The sequence below is a fragment of the Lonchura striata genome, chromosome 3 (genome assembly GCF_046129695.1).
Source record: "Lonchura striata isolate bLonStr1 chromosome 3, bLonStr1.mat, whole genome shotgun sequence".
Taxonomy (NCBI): Eukaryota; Metazoa; Chordata; class Aves; order Passeriformes; family Estrildidae; genus Lonchura; species Lonchura striata.
Genome location: NC_134605.1, coordinates 68,580,585 through 68,596,657, shown reverse-complemented (window position 1 = coordinate 68,596,657; position 16,073 = coordinate 68,580,585). Strand labels below are relative to the sequence as shown.

At 37.7% G+C, this 16,073-nt stretch overlaps 1 protein-coding gene across 1 annotated transcript in view; it reads right to left on the bottom strand.

The window, feature by feature from the left end:
- Window positions 1–1,122: 1,122 nt before the first annotated feature.
- The window catches only part of REV3L (REV3 like, DNA directed polymerase zeta catalytic subunit), a 114,559-nt gene continuing 99,608 nt past the window's right edge, over window positions 1,123–16,073 (bottom strand). The window contains exons 23-32 of the mRNA XM_021555506.3: window positions 14,188–14,432; window positions 13,102–13,210; window positions 12,020–12,226; window positions 11,271–11,380; window positions 10,184–10,298; window positions 8,630–8,767; window positions 7,613–7,803; window positions 6,284–6,530; window positions 4,684–4,893; window positions 1,123–2,272 (exon numbers count right to left, since the gene is read on the bottom strand). Of these exons, the coding sequence (XP_021411181.2) occupies window positions 2,132–2,272; window positions 4,684–4,893; window positions 6,284–6,530; window positions 7,613–7,803; window positions 8,630–8,767; window positions 10,184–10,298; window positions 11,271–11,380; window positions 12,020–12,226; window positions 13,102–13,210; window positions 14,188–14,432 (1,713 nt within the window). The 3' untranslated portion in view covers window positions 1,123–2,131. The remainder of the gene's footprint in view (window positions 2,273–4,683; window positions 4,894–6,283; window positions 6,531–7,612; window positions 7,804–8,629; window positions 8,768–10,183; window positions 10,299–11,270; window positions 11,381–12,019; window positions 12,227–13,101; window positions 13,211–14,187; window positions 14,433–16,073) is intronic.

The window sequence follows — 16,073 nt, the reverse complement described above, 5'->3', positions numbered from 1 at the left end:
TCCCCTAACCAGCTTGCTTTTAATAGCAGGAGCTGCCCCTGACTGAAAATTAAATGCTTGAAGCAATTTAAGTTTAAAACAAGATCTAGTACATTTCCAAGGATGAGTCCAGCTCATAACAGTTCTAGGTACCTTCGATGGCCAAGGCTTAGCTCCCTGCTCTTGGATTTTGGTGTTCTTCAAAGCTTGTTTTCAGACAATGAACATCAGTTTTCAAATGTTTATATTTCCTTTCAAAGTAAATTGCTTCCTGGCATATACAGCTGAAGTGGGGATCTATTTACAATGCAGATCTATTTTAAGTTACAGGTTGTCCAGAAAGCTCAAGAACTTACATGTTGGGGGTTGAAATTACTTGGCTGTATTAAATTACTACTGCCCTGCTTATGCTAGAAAAGCCATTCCTCTGTTGAGGACAGGAATTTTAATCAATGAATTAGATACCTGAATTTTATAAGACTCCTATTTTTGTCCACAAACCCAGGAATAGTTTGAGTGCTCTGCTCCAGTGTGAAAGGTAACCTCCTGCAGCTAAGTGTCATTTAATACTTTATTTATCCTGAGGCACTGCCAAGTACTGGACTGTACTACAAGCACTTAATCCTGGCATTAGCACTTTCATTCTGTACGTGACCAATGCTTGAATGCAAGACCAGGTAAAGTTTTATGCCTTGATGTTTTGTTTTTTTAAGAGTTATTTTACATACAAGTGCATCACAATCTGTGGATTTTCTATTATATATGTAATAGTTTTTATTTTGCTTGGTGTGGGTTTTACATTGTACTGTGTAATGTGATATTTCATAGACTGACTGGTGTCTTGACTGTAATAAATTCTTATCTGGAGAAGGCACTCAGGTTCCTTGGTGTAAATAAAGTTTTCTTCTATTTTTCAGACCTTCTCTGGACTTTTAAATTTAAAACTTGGTCCTTTTCTGACTGATGTAAAACTGGAAATGTTTCTCTTCTGGTTTGGAGAAGGTACTGATGCTTTAGATCCCAAAGTTTAAGCTGGATTTAACTTTGATTTGAGCAGTCTTGTTTTTACATTATTGTGTGTGCCAGAGAAGGAAACAAATTGAGGGTAAATATTAAAAAAAACCCATATAATTTTTTACCATATCATTTTATTCAACTTTAATATGGTTTCCATTATTAACTTCTAAAACAAAATGATTTCCAGTTTAGAAAACAATGCACTGACCACATAATTCCTTTTCCATTTTATACAGTTATACAAATATTCTAAATACACATTTTGTCAAGATGGTGGCAAATAAGATTTAACTGTACAGTACATAAGGAAAGAAAATATTTTAAGCATATTTAGAAGCAATAGAAATGTCTATACAAAACAAGCAAAAATGGAATAAAATTTTATATTTAAAGTATTGCAACAGTCCCACAGGTTTGTAACAAAAATGTCTTTGCACAGTTCCTCACAATGCCCCATTAATAGCTAAAGCAAGACAGCAATTTTTAGAAAATAATGTTTCAAAATGCTACACATGGTACTACTGTTTGCACAGTCTGATCAAAATAACAATCTACTTGGAATCAAGCAAAACTTAGGAGGAGATATACCAACCAACTTTAAAATTATCTGTATAAAAGTCATTGCACATTATTTTACTCAGTTGTTTGAAAAGTAAAAAAGTGTATTTACAAAATATTTCGCAGACAAAATTATAAAGTGAATGGATAATATATAAGTAACACGTCTTGATACTGACAGTTCAAGAACACACACAAATGGTTTTATCATTTCAAGAGGTTTTCAGTGCTCCTTCCTCCAGGAAGTAAACTTGACTTCTACTTTGAAATGGATTTACAAGATGTTACACAGAGCTATTTCAACATCAGCATTATAAAACATTATGTTAGAAACATGAAGAAGAAATTTTTACATCTTAAAAAGTGAGCTATTCATAGATCAACAAATGGGTTGGGTTTTTTTTTTTTTCAATTTAGCTATGGTAAATGTTCCTTATTCTCCAGGTAATAAACCCAACAGTTAAAATGGAAATCCTGGACTAGGTGAGAATTGAAAAAGCACCATGCACAATAGTCTTAGTGTGGTAAACACTGACGAAAAAAAAAATAGCACCTGGAATCCTGTAACACAGATCATTTAAAACTGGTCAAGCAGCTGGCGCAGATAGGGTGCCTTTGACAGTTCTCTGCTCACTCTGGAGAGCTTGAAAAGTACTGGGCAGTTGAGGGAGACACACTGGATCTGCCGATCGAAGCAGCCTGTGCAGTTCTTGCATATCTAGATTACAGGAGAAAAAGCAAAACAATTATTTAAAATGACACAAGCGAGGCATAAACCACTAGGGACTACTAAAATCCTCAAGCCTGTATCAGCAGAATAGGCACAGCCCTTCTGCACAGAGGGACCCACAGCAGCTCCCTTCTCTGCTTCAGCCTCTTGGGCTGCTGCCAGACAGCTCACTTGGCGGCTGGTGCGGGGCTGGCAGCATCACCCACTGAACTTGGCAGAGAGCAACAGCAGGAATCTACAGCTTGGGTTTCAATCCTGCTAATTAAGTTTTACTTGCATGTGGTGGCACTTGAAAAAACAAGGTAAACAAGTTGATGGGTTTAAGCAGGGCAGTGTGTTCTATTTGTGATAATCTTACTGTCTGTAAAAGTCTCCTAGTGAAAAAAAGACAGAACTCTTGTCCTGCAGTTATTCTCTGCAGAGAAAAGGGACTAAAAATAAATTACTCATTTCAAGATAAGCTTTAATTGGAGTTTGATCTAGTCACAGTCAATCAATCCCAACACAGAAATACACAGGCCACAGCAGTCGCACTGCTCTCCTTGTTCAAGGAACTACTTGTTAATGCGGCTTGAAAGTACTTTTAACATGAACAATAATAAAATAAAATGAATAAAAGAATAAAGATATTGGAATAAAATAGCAGCAGGCACAGTTTTTCCAAAGGTAGACACCTTTAGGAAACTAAAGGCCCCTACTTTGCTATTTTATTTTGAACTTTTACAGCATTTACCGCCTCCAACACTTCTCTCAAAATCTTAGAAATATGATTCCAACACCTGTATTTTGTAACATTAATATATTACACAGTTTATCCTATCACTTGCCTAGCCTGATCAATAAACAAACAAAAACTGTATCCCTCTGCTTTTCCTTTCCATGTTCCATGCTGATGCCAGGGCGGCATCAGCACCAAATCCCTGCAGGCTGACAACAGCTGGAGAGGGGCAGCCCCTCCTGGCCCAGTCCCACGGGTGGCACCTTAGGGATACCAATCCTCTGGCCTGCAACTGTCTCCAGAAGGAACAGGATTTTAACAGCTGGTTCCAGGCTTGTAATCTCAGAACTACATCTATCCTAGTTCTTCTGAAAGAGGCTGTGACTGGTTTAAATGCAAGGGACCAAACTAAATGGTGCTTGAGGTGAGTCCTAAGTTCAGTTTGTGTTGAAGGGAGAAGTCTATGGTTTTAACTTAGAGCATGTAATTTTTGAGTGCAGTTTAAAATAATGTACAGCTCAATGCTGTATCAGTTTTCTGCTGGCTCCAGCAAGTTTGTAATCTCAAAGGGCTAAAAATTTAAGATGTGAAGGATATTTATGCCTTCATACTAAAATAAGACAGATGCTCTTACAGAGACATCAAACACTGCTTGGGACAGGATCCCAGGCCGTGCTGAGCTGTTGTGTGTTGCAGGGACAAGAGAATGTTCTACTCAAACTCACGGATCCTTCTGTGAGGCTGGACCAGCCTGCCCACTTTCTGCTTTACTTCAGAACAAGAGCAATGCAAAGGGTTCAAAGTACCACAGGAAAACACCAGAACATGCATTTTCTCATTTCTGCCATTCACAATGCAGATAAGGGCAAATATTACAAAATACAGCAAGAAGTCCACACCTTAGAAATTAAATATTTATAAAGTGAATTAAAGTGCATTTTTAGCAACCCCATGAGAACCTATCAAATCAATGCTTAGATTTAGGGACATTTATATCACTGACATTCAGACAAGTCTTTAAAAGGTTCACGTGCTAGAGCTAAAAATAAATTTTAACTAAAATATTTATTATTTATAAAATATAACAGTATGAAAATTAGGTGAGTGTATGCATATGTTTCTACGAGGGGAGGCATTGTGTTTTGCAGTCATATATTCATGAGCACAGTCAGCTACCCTCTTAATTGACTTCTAGCTCAAGGGGAAAAGCAGTTGGAAAATTCCTATTGAGTGGAAAGGTAACAAGAAAATCTCCAAGCTAAACCACATCGATGTTTTACATATAAATAAATAAATTTTCTGACCCAAACATTTTTGTTTCTAGAACATCATCTGTTATTTTAATGCAAAAAAAAAAAAAGAGTGAATCTTTTACACTCTCACAGTTCTCTGTCATTGAAGTCATTAAAAAAAGGAAGCTACAAACCATATAAGGTACTCTTAAAAAAATCAAAAGAAAATTAGAAAAGCATCTTCTGTTCTGATCCCCTTCTTTGCCTTAGCTTTCCACAAAGTCTAGGAGAGTAACACCTTCAATAGCAATGGGTAAAGCAAACCAGCTGCAGCACATTTAACACCCGGACCATACTTCCAATTTCTGTTTGGTGTATTCAGTAATGCACTGCTTTGAAATTTCAGCCCCTGTCTTGCTGACAGACATCTGATAATGCTTTAATCATACCTGGACCAGCTGTTCTTGTTTACGCTCCAACTCTCGGATTTCTTGGTTGAGAATCACTGCCACATGCTGTGGCTGGCTTCTGCATTTATTACAGATCCCATACTGGGTCAGTTCATCACACACAGGACAGTGTAAGGTCGTGAAATACTGGGAGATGGTGCCTTTGCGTCCTTCTAGCTCAGTGTGGGCAGCTGAGGCAGCCTTCTGAATCTGTCAAGAAAAATAATTAAAAGGTAATGAACTTCCAAGAGAGCAGCTTGCCTTATTCCTAGATTACATACTCTTTTTTTTTCCCAAAGGAGTAAGGAAGTGCAAGATGGCCTGCAGGGCCTGGGTTCATATACAAATATGAACACAGATCACAGTACACTGAAGAGTGCAGCACAAGCCCTGAAATGATACACTGAACAGAACCCTCCCCAACCCCTATTTCACAGGGAACTGTAACCAGAAAAATCCTTGGTCACACATGCTTAACTCCTGATTTCACCTCAAACTCTGCTCCTGCAGCTGTGATCTGTGCCCTGGCTGCAGCTCCAGTGTCTGCCTTCTGGATGCTGCCTGCCCTCATCTGAGTGTCTGTGCCGGGCAGTTCTGGGCACAGCTCTGCCATGGTGCTTTGATCCATGGCACTAGCTCATGCTCTGATTTCCTTGGACAAGGCCCCACCACTGGCCCATCACCCTGGGAAGTTCGTTCTCTGCACTTACTCCTGCTGCTGCATTACTTTTGCTCTGTGCTATCCTTCACTCTCCTGCTGCTCTGCTCCCTGTGACTTCCTCACTGCTCCTTGGCCTTGCAGAAAGCCAGGGCTCTTTTTACCTTTTTAGAACAGCTTGTTTGGAGATACTTAAGGTGACTGCCATGGTGCCATTGGAAAGGTAAAGAAAAGGAGAATTGAAGTCAATCAAGGCTGTATTGGGAAATACAGCTATACTGCTATATTGCAGTGGGAACATGATGTATTACTATGCTGCTGAAGTCTATTCAGAGCAGAATAACCAAACTACGCAAATACACTGTCTTTCACCATCCTTTTTTGTCAGGGGAATCACAAACTAAAATCCAGCTATCTAATGCTTCTTTTCCTGCATCTCAATGACTTCTTTTAGAGAAGTCATGTTTGAATATTATTGGTTTTAAATTTCTGGTGATACAAATTTTTAAAGTGTTCCTGCTGTTGGGGCACGCTACCTTTTGTATACAGAGGAAAGATCTTCAGAACATTTTGGAAAAACAGGAGTTCTAATATCTAACATAGAGATATTTAAAAGGTGGTATGGCCAAACAGATGCACATACATATACTGCTAAAAATACAGAGTTATGGCAAAATATTCTCCTAAACTATAGAAGGGATCAGGAAACAGAAGATGACTGTGATCAACCCTACAGAGAAGGGATGAAAAAATTGATCTGCTATGTGGAAAAAAAAAACCATGCAGAAGATCTAAGAATCATACATATTTGAGCATCAAACACTGTTTTACAAAATAACCTTTGCCGTTGCCTCCTATTAACCTCATTCCACTGAAAGTCACAAGGGCAAACACTGCACGCAGACGCACTGCGCTTGCTGACACTTGTTCAAAAGCACTCACCCGGGGCAGCTCGTGGTACCAACTGAACACGTCTATGCCAATGAGCGAGAACACCCTGGCCAGGGGAGGCAGGATCTGCTTGGTGATGTAGTAGGTGGCGTTGAGCCTCAGGCTGGGGTCCTGCAGCACTTCGAGGGGCCGCCGGACGAGCTGGATGAGGGGCAGGCCGGGCGTGCCGTACACGATGACGTAGGGCACGCGCTCCCCGACGCGCGGCTCAGAGCGACGGTCATAGGCAAGCATTCTCCTGTCAAAACACAGCCTTGAGAATGCGTCCAGAGGCAGATTCATAGTTCATTTGCCTGTAACCTTCCCCATCTGATTAGATGGGCTGCTCTCCAGACAACTGGAGTCAGTGCCTATTATGAAGCACAGGACCAAAATGTTTCATTTTTAATTTGCCTTGCGATTAGACCTAAATTTTAGAACTTGGGACACAAACCCTAAACACGGTCTGTTTCAGGTCACTTGGATTTGCATGTTTTCTAGCTACCACTTCCTTAAAGAAATATTTTAATAAAGAACAGCCAGGGTACTAAAAGGAGCTCAAGTACAATTTGCTTTCTGGTCAAATTCTGGTCCTTTGCTTTCTGAGACTGCTTGCTCAGTAGAATGGTACCTGCTACAAATTGAATTATCCTTTACTTAGAAAGCAAAGGACAATTCAGTTTGAAGTAGGTATCAGTTTTGGACTTTGACAATGTTTTATTACAGAAGCATAGCTTAATTGGAAGATCTTTTGTATTAAGCAAGGTGAAAAAATGTTCCAGCTTCCATTATCTACTTTTGTAGATAATGTAAGCTGGAACATTGTCTTATTACTGATCAAGGATATTAACAGGATGAAATATTAACTTTAAGTAAGGTACTTTATTAAAAACGAAAAACTATGCCTGGTAATGCATTTCACAGCACTAAAAGACATCACCACCACCATCTGTAACATATCTAATAACCCTGAGTGATGAATAATCTTGCAGAGTCCAGCCCTTGTACAAAACCCAAACTGTAAGTAACAGAAGTGAACACACTATTACAGTGTTCTGACAAGACTTTCCTCTTGAACGTGTGGCTCTTTACAGGACCATCTCTTTTCACACACAGAAGAAAACCAGGGACAACTGCTTCAACAGTATATGAAGAAGACATCTGACTGCTACCTGTAACTTGACAGTACAAAGGTCAAGAGAAAAAAATATCCATAGTCTGCTATTTAATGTGTCAATACAAAGATCAAGACAAAAAAAAATATGAGCTCCTACCCATAACCTGTCAGCATAAAGGTCAAGATAAGAAATATCTATGATTAGCACTTCTTGATCTCATTACCTGGTGATTTCCAGAGCAGGTACACAGGCTCCAGGTTTGTATGCTGAGCTTCCTCTGTACTCTTTTGCAAAGATGAAGTCCTGCATGCTGGCTTTTCCTTCCAGTAACTTCATGCATTGATTCTGAACATACTGCTTGATCTGACTTATGTCCCGTGTTTCAAACAGCAGCTTGATAGAACACTCAAGAATCTGTACAACCAAAAGAGAAAGGTGATAAAAACATGTATGTTTGAATAAGAAATAATTAATTGCAATTAATTCAGTAAATTATATGGAAATACAAATACAGTGCTTTGAAAAAAGTACTAATGGTGAGCTAGGATATTGATAGTACAACAGGTTGCGATGTCTTCCACTCAAAGACATTCAGAAACACATTATTGGACAACTCTTTCCTCAGTTTGCCACATCTTTCATGACATCCATACTCCAGTGCTTTTTTCAACAATTATAGAAGTTTCCAACGTATGAGAGAAGATGTTTTTCCCTGCCATCTAAAATATTTTGCCATGACTTTAGTAAACCATTCTATGTCATTACCTTTTTTACTGGCATAAATTTCTTTTAATTTGGCTAAGAACAAGATTTCCTAATTTTTTTAACTTCTCAATACACAGCTTAAAATAAACAGGCGAAAAAAAGGGAATTCTTAGCTGAACTAGAATTATGTAAATGAGCTATTTGGAAGACAGATCAATGTGTCTCACTTAACTGCATTATTACTGGCAGTAATAATTCCATTTGAAGTGAACTGGATCAAGAATTGTCTATGAGAGGGCTTACATGGGCCAAGGGCTTTTTATGGGATGAAAGATAAACTGCAAAATATAAATCCTTGTAATGCTGTAAAAGCTCTTCAATTTATCTTTCAAATAGCTCACACAAGAAAAGCAGATGAAGATTAATTAAAGCAACTCTTAATCTAAAGGACTAGAAACTTTGAGAAAGGACAAATAAGAACTGAAATAACAGAAGATTATAATTTCATTCAGGAAGAAAACTATTAATATTTTACCTTGGAAACAGCAGGACAGGAGTCCCTTCGGACTGTCTCTATGCCTTTTGCATCAAATACTGGGTCCTTCTGGTCCAGTGTTTCATACATGTAACCCACATATCTCTTTTTAGTTTGCAAGACACATGGCAAATAGACCTGGAATGTTTAGAAAGAAGACAGACCAGTCTGGAATGTGTTGGGAACATAGAAGGCTTCCTAAGGAATAGTGTGCTTTGTTGGATTGTTTGTTGGGCTTTTTTTGGCTTGCATTTTTTTTTTTTTTCTTAAATCACTACAACTGATAAAATAGATCAAAGCACTCTTAAAGGATAGCTGAGGAAGTTGGGATTCTGTGGTGTTCCATTCTTAAATCACTTTACATTTCATTTAGCTGAAGCTCAGATGGAAAGTGACACACAGTATAAATTGTTGCAAGTACCTTTACTTTTCTGGATTGCACCTGTCACCATTTCTAACGTAACTCTATTATCTTTCTTTCTTATAAAGACAACTTCATTTTAAACACCAGAGAAGAAAATGCTCCCAGCAAAAGTATTGGCTTAGAACTTTCTGTTTGCAAACTTAAGGAGATGCCAAAAATCTGCTAGTACCTCCATTTGGAGAAAATATGCTTTTTAAATGCCTGTGCTTGGAGAAGAGTTTTCTCAGGAACGGACATAAATTTAGGGTCATGGTCTCTTTTGCTTTTTCTCCAACCTCTTATTTTATTCTTGATTGTAGTAAGTATTCCTTGACTACTTTCAAATGAAAGAATGGAGAACAATTTCTTCTTTGGAGTGTTACTGGGATAACACCACATCTTCCTGACTCTCATGGAAGAGGAAGCAGTGAGTTTAGGCTGCCTCAGGCTTACAAATTTTGACGGACCTTGTTGAGTCAGGTATGTACTTTGGAAATATCCAGACCACCTGAACTAATGCTAACTGACCTGAACACCTTGCTAATGACTTTACAGTGACAAACTTCCAGCAAAATCAGTAACGTATTGCCTTACTCTTCTAAAAAAGATCTGTTGTGGTTAATATTTCTTCCAAAAGCCTAATGAATGGATTTTTATGACTTTTCATTTTATAGGTGTATGTATCACATGGACATATGCTGAACTGTGCTAAGGCTGGCTGAAAAATATCAGGCTTGTAATTAACGCAATGGAACTGGGGACGGTGAACATTTCCTCTGCTAAGTTGCACACAGTGATTCAACTGTAGGTATACAATGCCAAACTGAGGGAGATATTTCCAAAAAGTGATGAGATAGGAATTCAAACTGCCTGATGCTGCCAGGACAACAAGCCACTGATGTGAACTTAAGAATATTTCTTTTTGTTGTTCACACTGTAGTGCTCCTCTGAAAAGGTCCCTGAAGCATTAAGGAGCTTGCAATATAGCTACAGAAACAGCACCTGACTTGTTTATCCTTATGTACATTACGGTTTAGAAAACTCTTTTACCCTCAACTTTTTTAATGGGCTTTTCTTTTGTTTGGTTTTTGTTTTGTTGATGTTGTTTTGATAACACCTGACATATTTCAAGCAAATTATTTTCCTTTTACCTTTTCAAACTTCAGTTTAACAGGCTTGGGATTTGTTGCTGTTACAGCTTCAGCAATTTCTTGACCAATCTTAAAAGACTGCTCCTTTGTGGCTCCTTTCAAGAGTACAAACATGCTACAAGAAATCAGACATAGGAAGTGAGTGGAAATCTATTCAACACAGCTCCTGAAAATCATATGCTATAGTTTCCTGGTAGCAAGGCAGGGATGTCATTATGAGCTGTACTCCCTTTCTTCAGCTAGAAAAACCAAAAATCTGAGAGACTTCAGTGTTCAGCATGAGATGAGGAGTGCCAAAGGGCTAATGAATGCTGTGACTGTCTGAAGAGGCAGGGAATGGACCACTCCCACGCACTGCAAAACTGGAGCTCCCAGGAAAGAATTGTAAAGAGCTTTGGTATACCATTTTTCCCCCACTATGGGCAGCAGCAATTTTTTTTTTTTAATGAAACCACTATGAATTCAGTATCTTTGAAATGTCAAGTCTTTTATCAGATCTAGCTAAAATCAGTCACTGGATTCCTAAGTTATTAATAAAAGACAGCCAGACAAGCTTTGTTTCCCAATGGCTGAAAAATTATCCAAGTGTGGAAGTGTGTGGAACAGAGATGGATATGCCTAGAGCATGGCTATTATTCAGATGAAAGACTGACTGAGAAAATGTATGTCAGGCAGCCTAATAATATCTTTGCATTCTCTGGAGGCTGCTTTTGAATTGTATCCACTTCTGAAGCTTAAAACAGTGACTTCCCCAAAGTGCAATGCCTACTACTCTATTTTCAAAAATAAAAATGGCATCAGAAACAGGCACAAAAATAATAATAATTTGGTAAATTAGATTTATATTAATTCACAACTGAAGAAATAGTTCACCCCCTCTTTCTGTTCCACGTAATTTTCAAAAGGAAACCTTTAAAGCACTTAAAGAAACATGAGCAAACTCGGTATTATTCACTTTGCAACATCCAAAGAAGATCCACATACCCTTTTCAGCATAATAAATTTGCCTTGTTGAGAAAAAAGCAAAATCTATCTATGAAGAACTATTATGATTTTAAAACACTTTAAGAAGCAGATCTTTAATTACCTGTCTGTATCACCATATACAACGTGAGCACCCCATTTTTTTGTATCATTCACCAGTTTAATGGCACGCTCCAATGTTTCTCTGGCTTTGTGGACAATGCTGTCTCCAATCTGCAAAGTTAGATTGGAAATCTTTATTCTACTGCTAAACCAAATACTAGCTCTTGGTAAACACAGTCTAACCATGCTCGATCTTGTTATGAAAATCACTGTATTGAGATGATATATTTTCTTTCATGGTTTAAATGCATAAAATAAATAAAAAGGTCATTTAATTTACCCCAAAATAACAAGAACTAAAAGAAAAATGATCAAAAATTATTAAGTATTAAAATAAAGAAGAATTTGTTTTAAACTTCTTAGAAGTTTATAATACATATTAAAAAATCTATGGAGGAAGACAAGACTGCTAGGATCATTTTTTCTAGTTTTTGGATTCTGCTGATTCCTATGAAAACTAAGAAAAAGCTGCAATGCTTTGTTTTATTTCCACTGTAAGAACTGTAATCCAATCTACCTTTGGAAACAGTTCTATAGTGATGCCAACTCCAAACGCTTCTCTACAGGAAGAAGACAACCAACATTTTTATTTTTCTGGAAGATCACAAATAAATCCTAAGTGGCTGCTTTTCAGTACTACAAATAAAAGCAGCTTTTCTGAAGGTATTTAGATTGTTTCAAATAATAATATTATGTTATCTGACTAGTGTCTTTCAAACATTTTTATACATTTTTACCTGCAACCCTTACCTCAGTGCATGGCATTCTTCCAGAAAAATTAGCAGCAGTATAGCCAAAAGTAAAATTAGCTATGTATTTAAGACCCAACTGACGAGCTTCAAGCATTCGAGTCACAGCCTTGTCATGCTTATAAGCCTTCATTGACTGCTTCACCATTATCCTGGTCTTCAAGATTTCTTCTAGCATCCTTGGCAGCACACCCTTTCTTACTGAAGGCTGCCGTAAAGGGAACAAAGAAAAACGTGGTGTTAGAAAGCCCAACATAAACAGTTAAGAGTAAAATCAAACCCGAGAACTGTTAGTTAACCACTGATAGGAAGACAAATTAAATAGCAAGATGCCCCAGCTACTAGCAGTTTGGCTTTTCTCACAAATATTACACGTAACCTTGTAATATTTGTACAGGCAAGGCTCTTAAAGGCAAAAGAAATAGCTTTTTGTTCTTTGTATTCATCAGCCCTGCTGATGCAATGTTTAGATAATGTTTAGATAACCTTATTAACTAAAATAGGACTTCAATATTTAGCTGTTAACTTTTTAAGTATTAAATGCTGAAGGAACATTATCTTTTAAAAATTCTGCAAGTATTCTTTACTTAAAGTTTTTGTTTTGCATTAAACACAGGTATGCTGGTGATTGCCTAAGTATTTTTAACAGCTCCAGGCCATATTCATCACACACCAGCCAGCAGGACACATTACAAAATGAGAACAATAGAAAGCAAGCCAGGGAGTCTCATTTCCCAAATCATTACCCTTTGTCTAAGAAAGCTTTCTGCTACACAGGCAGGAGAAAAATGAATTGTTACACACAAATAATTACTGTTTGATCCCTAAACTGCACACGTAAAATACAGTTTAATTATAGATGAAATAAGCCTTCAGTATGAAGGAAAGCATAAAGACATTTTACTTCCTGAGATGCCAGAAGTTCAGCACTTTGACAAATATCAGAAACACTGTGAAATGAGAGAATGAACCTTCCCTTTCTGTCTACTCTCACTGCAGCAAAATATCAACTACAATATCAATTTGATCTTAAGTCAGCCAACAGGCAGTAAAAATGCTGTCACAGAGTACTAATATCATTACCTTGACAAAAGCTACTCCACTGGGTGACACTGTGATATCATGTCTAATCTGGTAGAGTAAGTCAGGAGGTACTCTCAGAGATGTACAGCCAAATTTGAATGCATCATACCTAATAAAGACAAAATTTAAATATGAAGACAATTCATTCATTTACAGACTAATCAAGCGAAAACACCAGTGCACATTAAAATGCTAATAATGCCAGCAAGGACAGAATAATCTCAGGTATAAACAAACATAACATAATTTCATTTTTTTTAGCTACATACAGAAGGTTCTAAGAACAAAGTAGTAATAAATAGCTGAATTCCAATGTATGCATTATTTATCAATTTTGCTCTGTGTTATGAATTATTACCAAATACTGAGTTAGTGGAGGCATGTACTCAATTCTGTAATCCCCTATGGAAACCATCCATGTTTACCAAGTACCACACTGCACTTTCTTCCTAAAAATTCAGAATTTCAAATTAGGAACTTGAAAACCTGATGATGACACCTAGCAATTATTGCAGGCATTTTTCCATTCTTCAAAATACTGTTTTATAGAGGTAATTATAATGAGCAGTGAGATCTTTTTCCAATTAACAGAGTAACTGTTAAGCTCAATAAAAGATGCTACAAAGAATAACACAATTTACCTTTTAATTTTTAGTAATCAGAACTCGAGTGAATTACAAGTGATACAGAAACAATCACAGTTCAATAAGGAATAGCCCCAGTCTAGTTTTGAAGACAGATGGTGGATTTATAGTAATTTTAATTTATTCTGAAGCAGTATTAAAAACCAGCATCACCACAATTATCAAAGAGGTGTTACACGCACAGAGCTGTTTCCAGGGGTTTTTAAGAGGAACAGTCTAATAGTGCATTTAATTAAAAATACAAATTGATTTGTATATGTATGTGTATTACATGTGCACACACCCACATGGTAGATTTTTATCATCTGTATTGTGTAACAGAAAATGGTGTCATTCATACATGCCCACCGTTTCCAATGGCAACCAGGGGTTCTCAGTACCTTAGAAAAGACACTCAAGTATCTACAGAATCAAAGATCATGAAAAAAGAGTAACAACTTACTTTCCTAAGTTTTCAACATGTCCCAGGCAGGTGGAAAAGCAGTAGTTGTATGCTATGACAATGGAAGGATACAAGGACTGGAAATCCAAGACAAGAACAGCGTTGCTGTAGAAGCGGGATTCTGGCTCCATTATCAAGGGAACACACTGTGGGGCTTTCATCTGAGCTCGCTGCTGGACACTGGGAGTCACAGCAATGTAGTTCATGGGCTTTGCAATGCGCAGCATCACCGACTCCACACGGTACTGCACAACAGTTTGGATATAACCGTTACCATCAAAAGTGCAGAACAGACCTGTATTAACTAGTGCAAACACACACCTACATTTCCCAAATTTAAAGTACAAATAACTACTTTTCCAAAATAATTTGGATATAACCATTACCATCAAAAGTGCAGAACAGACCTGTATTAACTAGTGCAAACACACACCTACATTTCCCAAATTTAAAGTACAAATAACTACTTTTCCAAAATAAACAGCGGTGCTCTTAATGTATATTTTAATTGTATTTTGTATCACTAGATCATCTTTAGGTCCCTTCCAACCCTAACTGTTCTATTATTCTGTACTCTGTATTACATAGAGTAGAACTTTTCCATGTGTATCCTCTTCATTTAGCCCTTATCATTGAAACAGAGTACTTTTTATATATGGAAAAAAGAATAATCCAACAGGCTTCAACAATATATGTGGATGGCCATGCTACTGTCAGTGAATGAGTATTTGCTAAACTGTACTAATGTCAGACCTGCAGATCACCAAAGAAAACACAGTATAATATGCAGTAAATGGACTGGGTGTCATGCTTTCTCCCTGATACCACAAACAATACAGAAAGCATAAAACAACAAACACCCTGTTCAAGATACCACAAAATATTATATGTGTAGCTGGCAACAAGAGAAAGAAATCCCAGCCCTATTTATCTGTGTATTACTCAATGCTTTAGTAAAGTCTTTACAAGTACAAATGGGCAGGTATGCACTGTGTCCATTCAGAATAAAAACCAAAACAGCTGAAAACATACATACATGGTGTGAAAACTACATACATGGGTGGCAAGGGACTGAAAAATCATGAAATATCAAAGAACAAGTCTATGTAATTATAAAATCCTGTGCTTTGTAAGCAACTAAATCACTATTAAAGACCATCTGCCTGACACACTATGTATTCAATCATTGTACTGAATGGATTAGACATAATTTCTTTAACCTTGAAGTTATTCATGAGCTTACAGAACCAACAGACTTAACAAGACCCTGCACTTTAAACAGAGGTTGGGGTATGATGTTAAATTAGGGAGCAACATAAATTGCCACTGCTGCCTTGCACTAATTGCACATTAATTTGTGTCCAGTGATAAACTTGGATGTATGACAAGGTGGTCAGGGACTGGTTGTGGCAAGAGGTAGATTTTGGGTTTTTTTTCCCTAGTTTTCGGAGCATTGTAGAATTTAGGTTGGAAAAGACCTCTAAGATCAACCAAATCAAACTGTTAACCCAATGCTGCCAAGCACCACATCTACACATCTCTTAACTCCAGGGATGGTGACCCTGGACAGCCTGTTCCGATGTCTGACTATCCTCTTGGAGAACAAAATTTTTTAATACCCAATGTAAACCAGCCATAGAACAAATTGAGACAATTTCCTCTTGTTCTATTGGTGCTTGGGAGACTGACCCCCACCTCACTACAGCCTCCTTTCAGGGAGTCTTAGAGAGCAGTAAGGTCAGCCCTTAGCCTCCTTTCCTCCAGGGTAAAGGATTCCCCACATCCTTCAGCTGCTCCTCATAGACTTGTGCTCCAGACCCTTCACCAGCTGCATTGCCCTTCTCTGGACTTGCTCCAGCCCCTCAATGTCCTTCTTGTAGTGATGG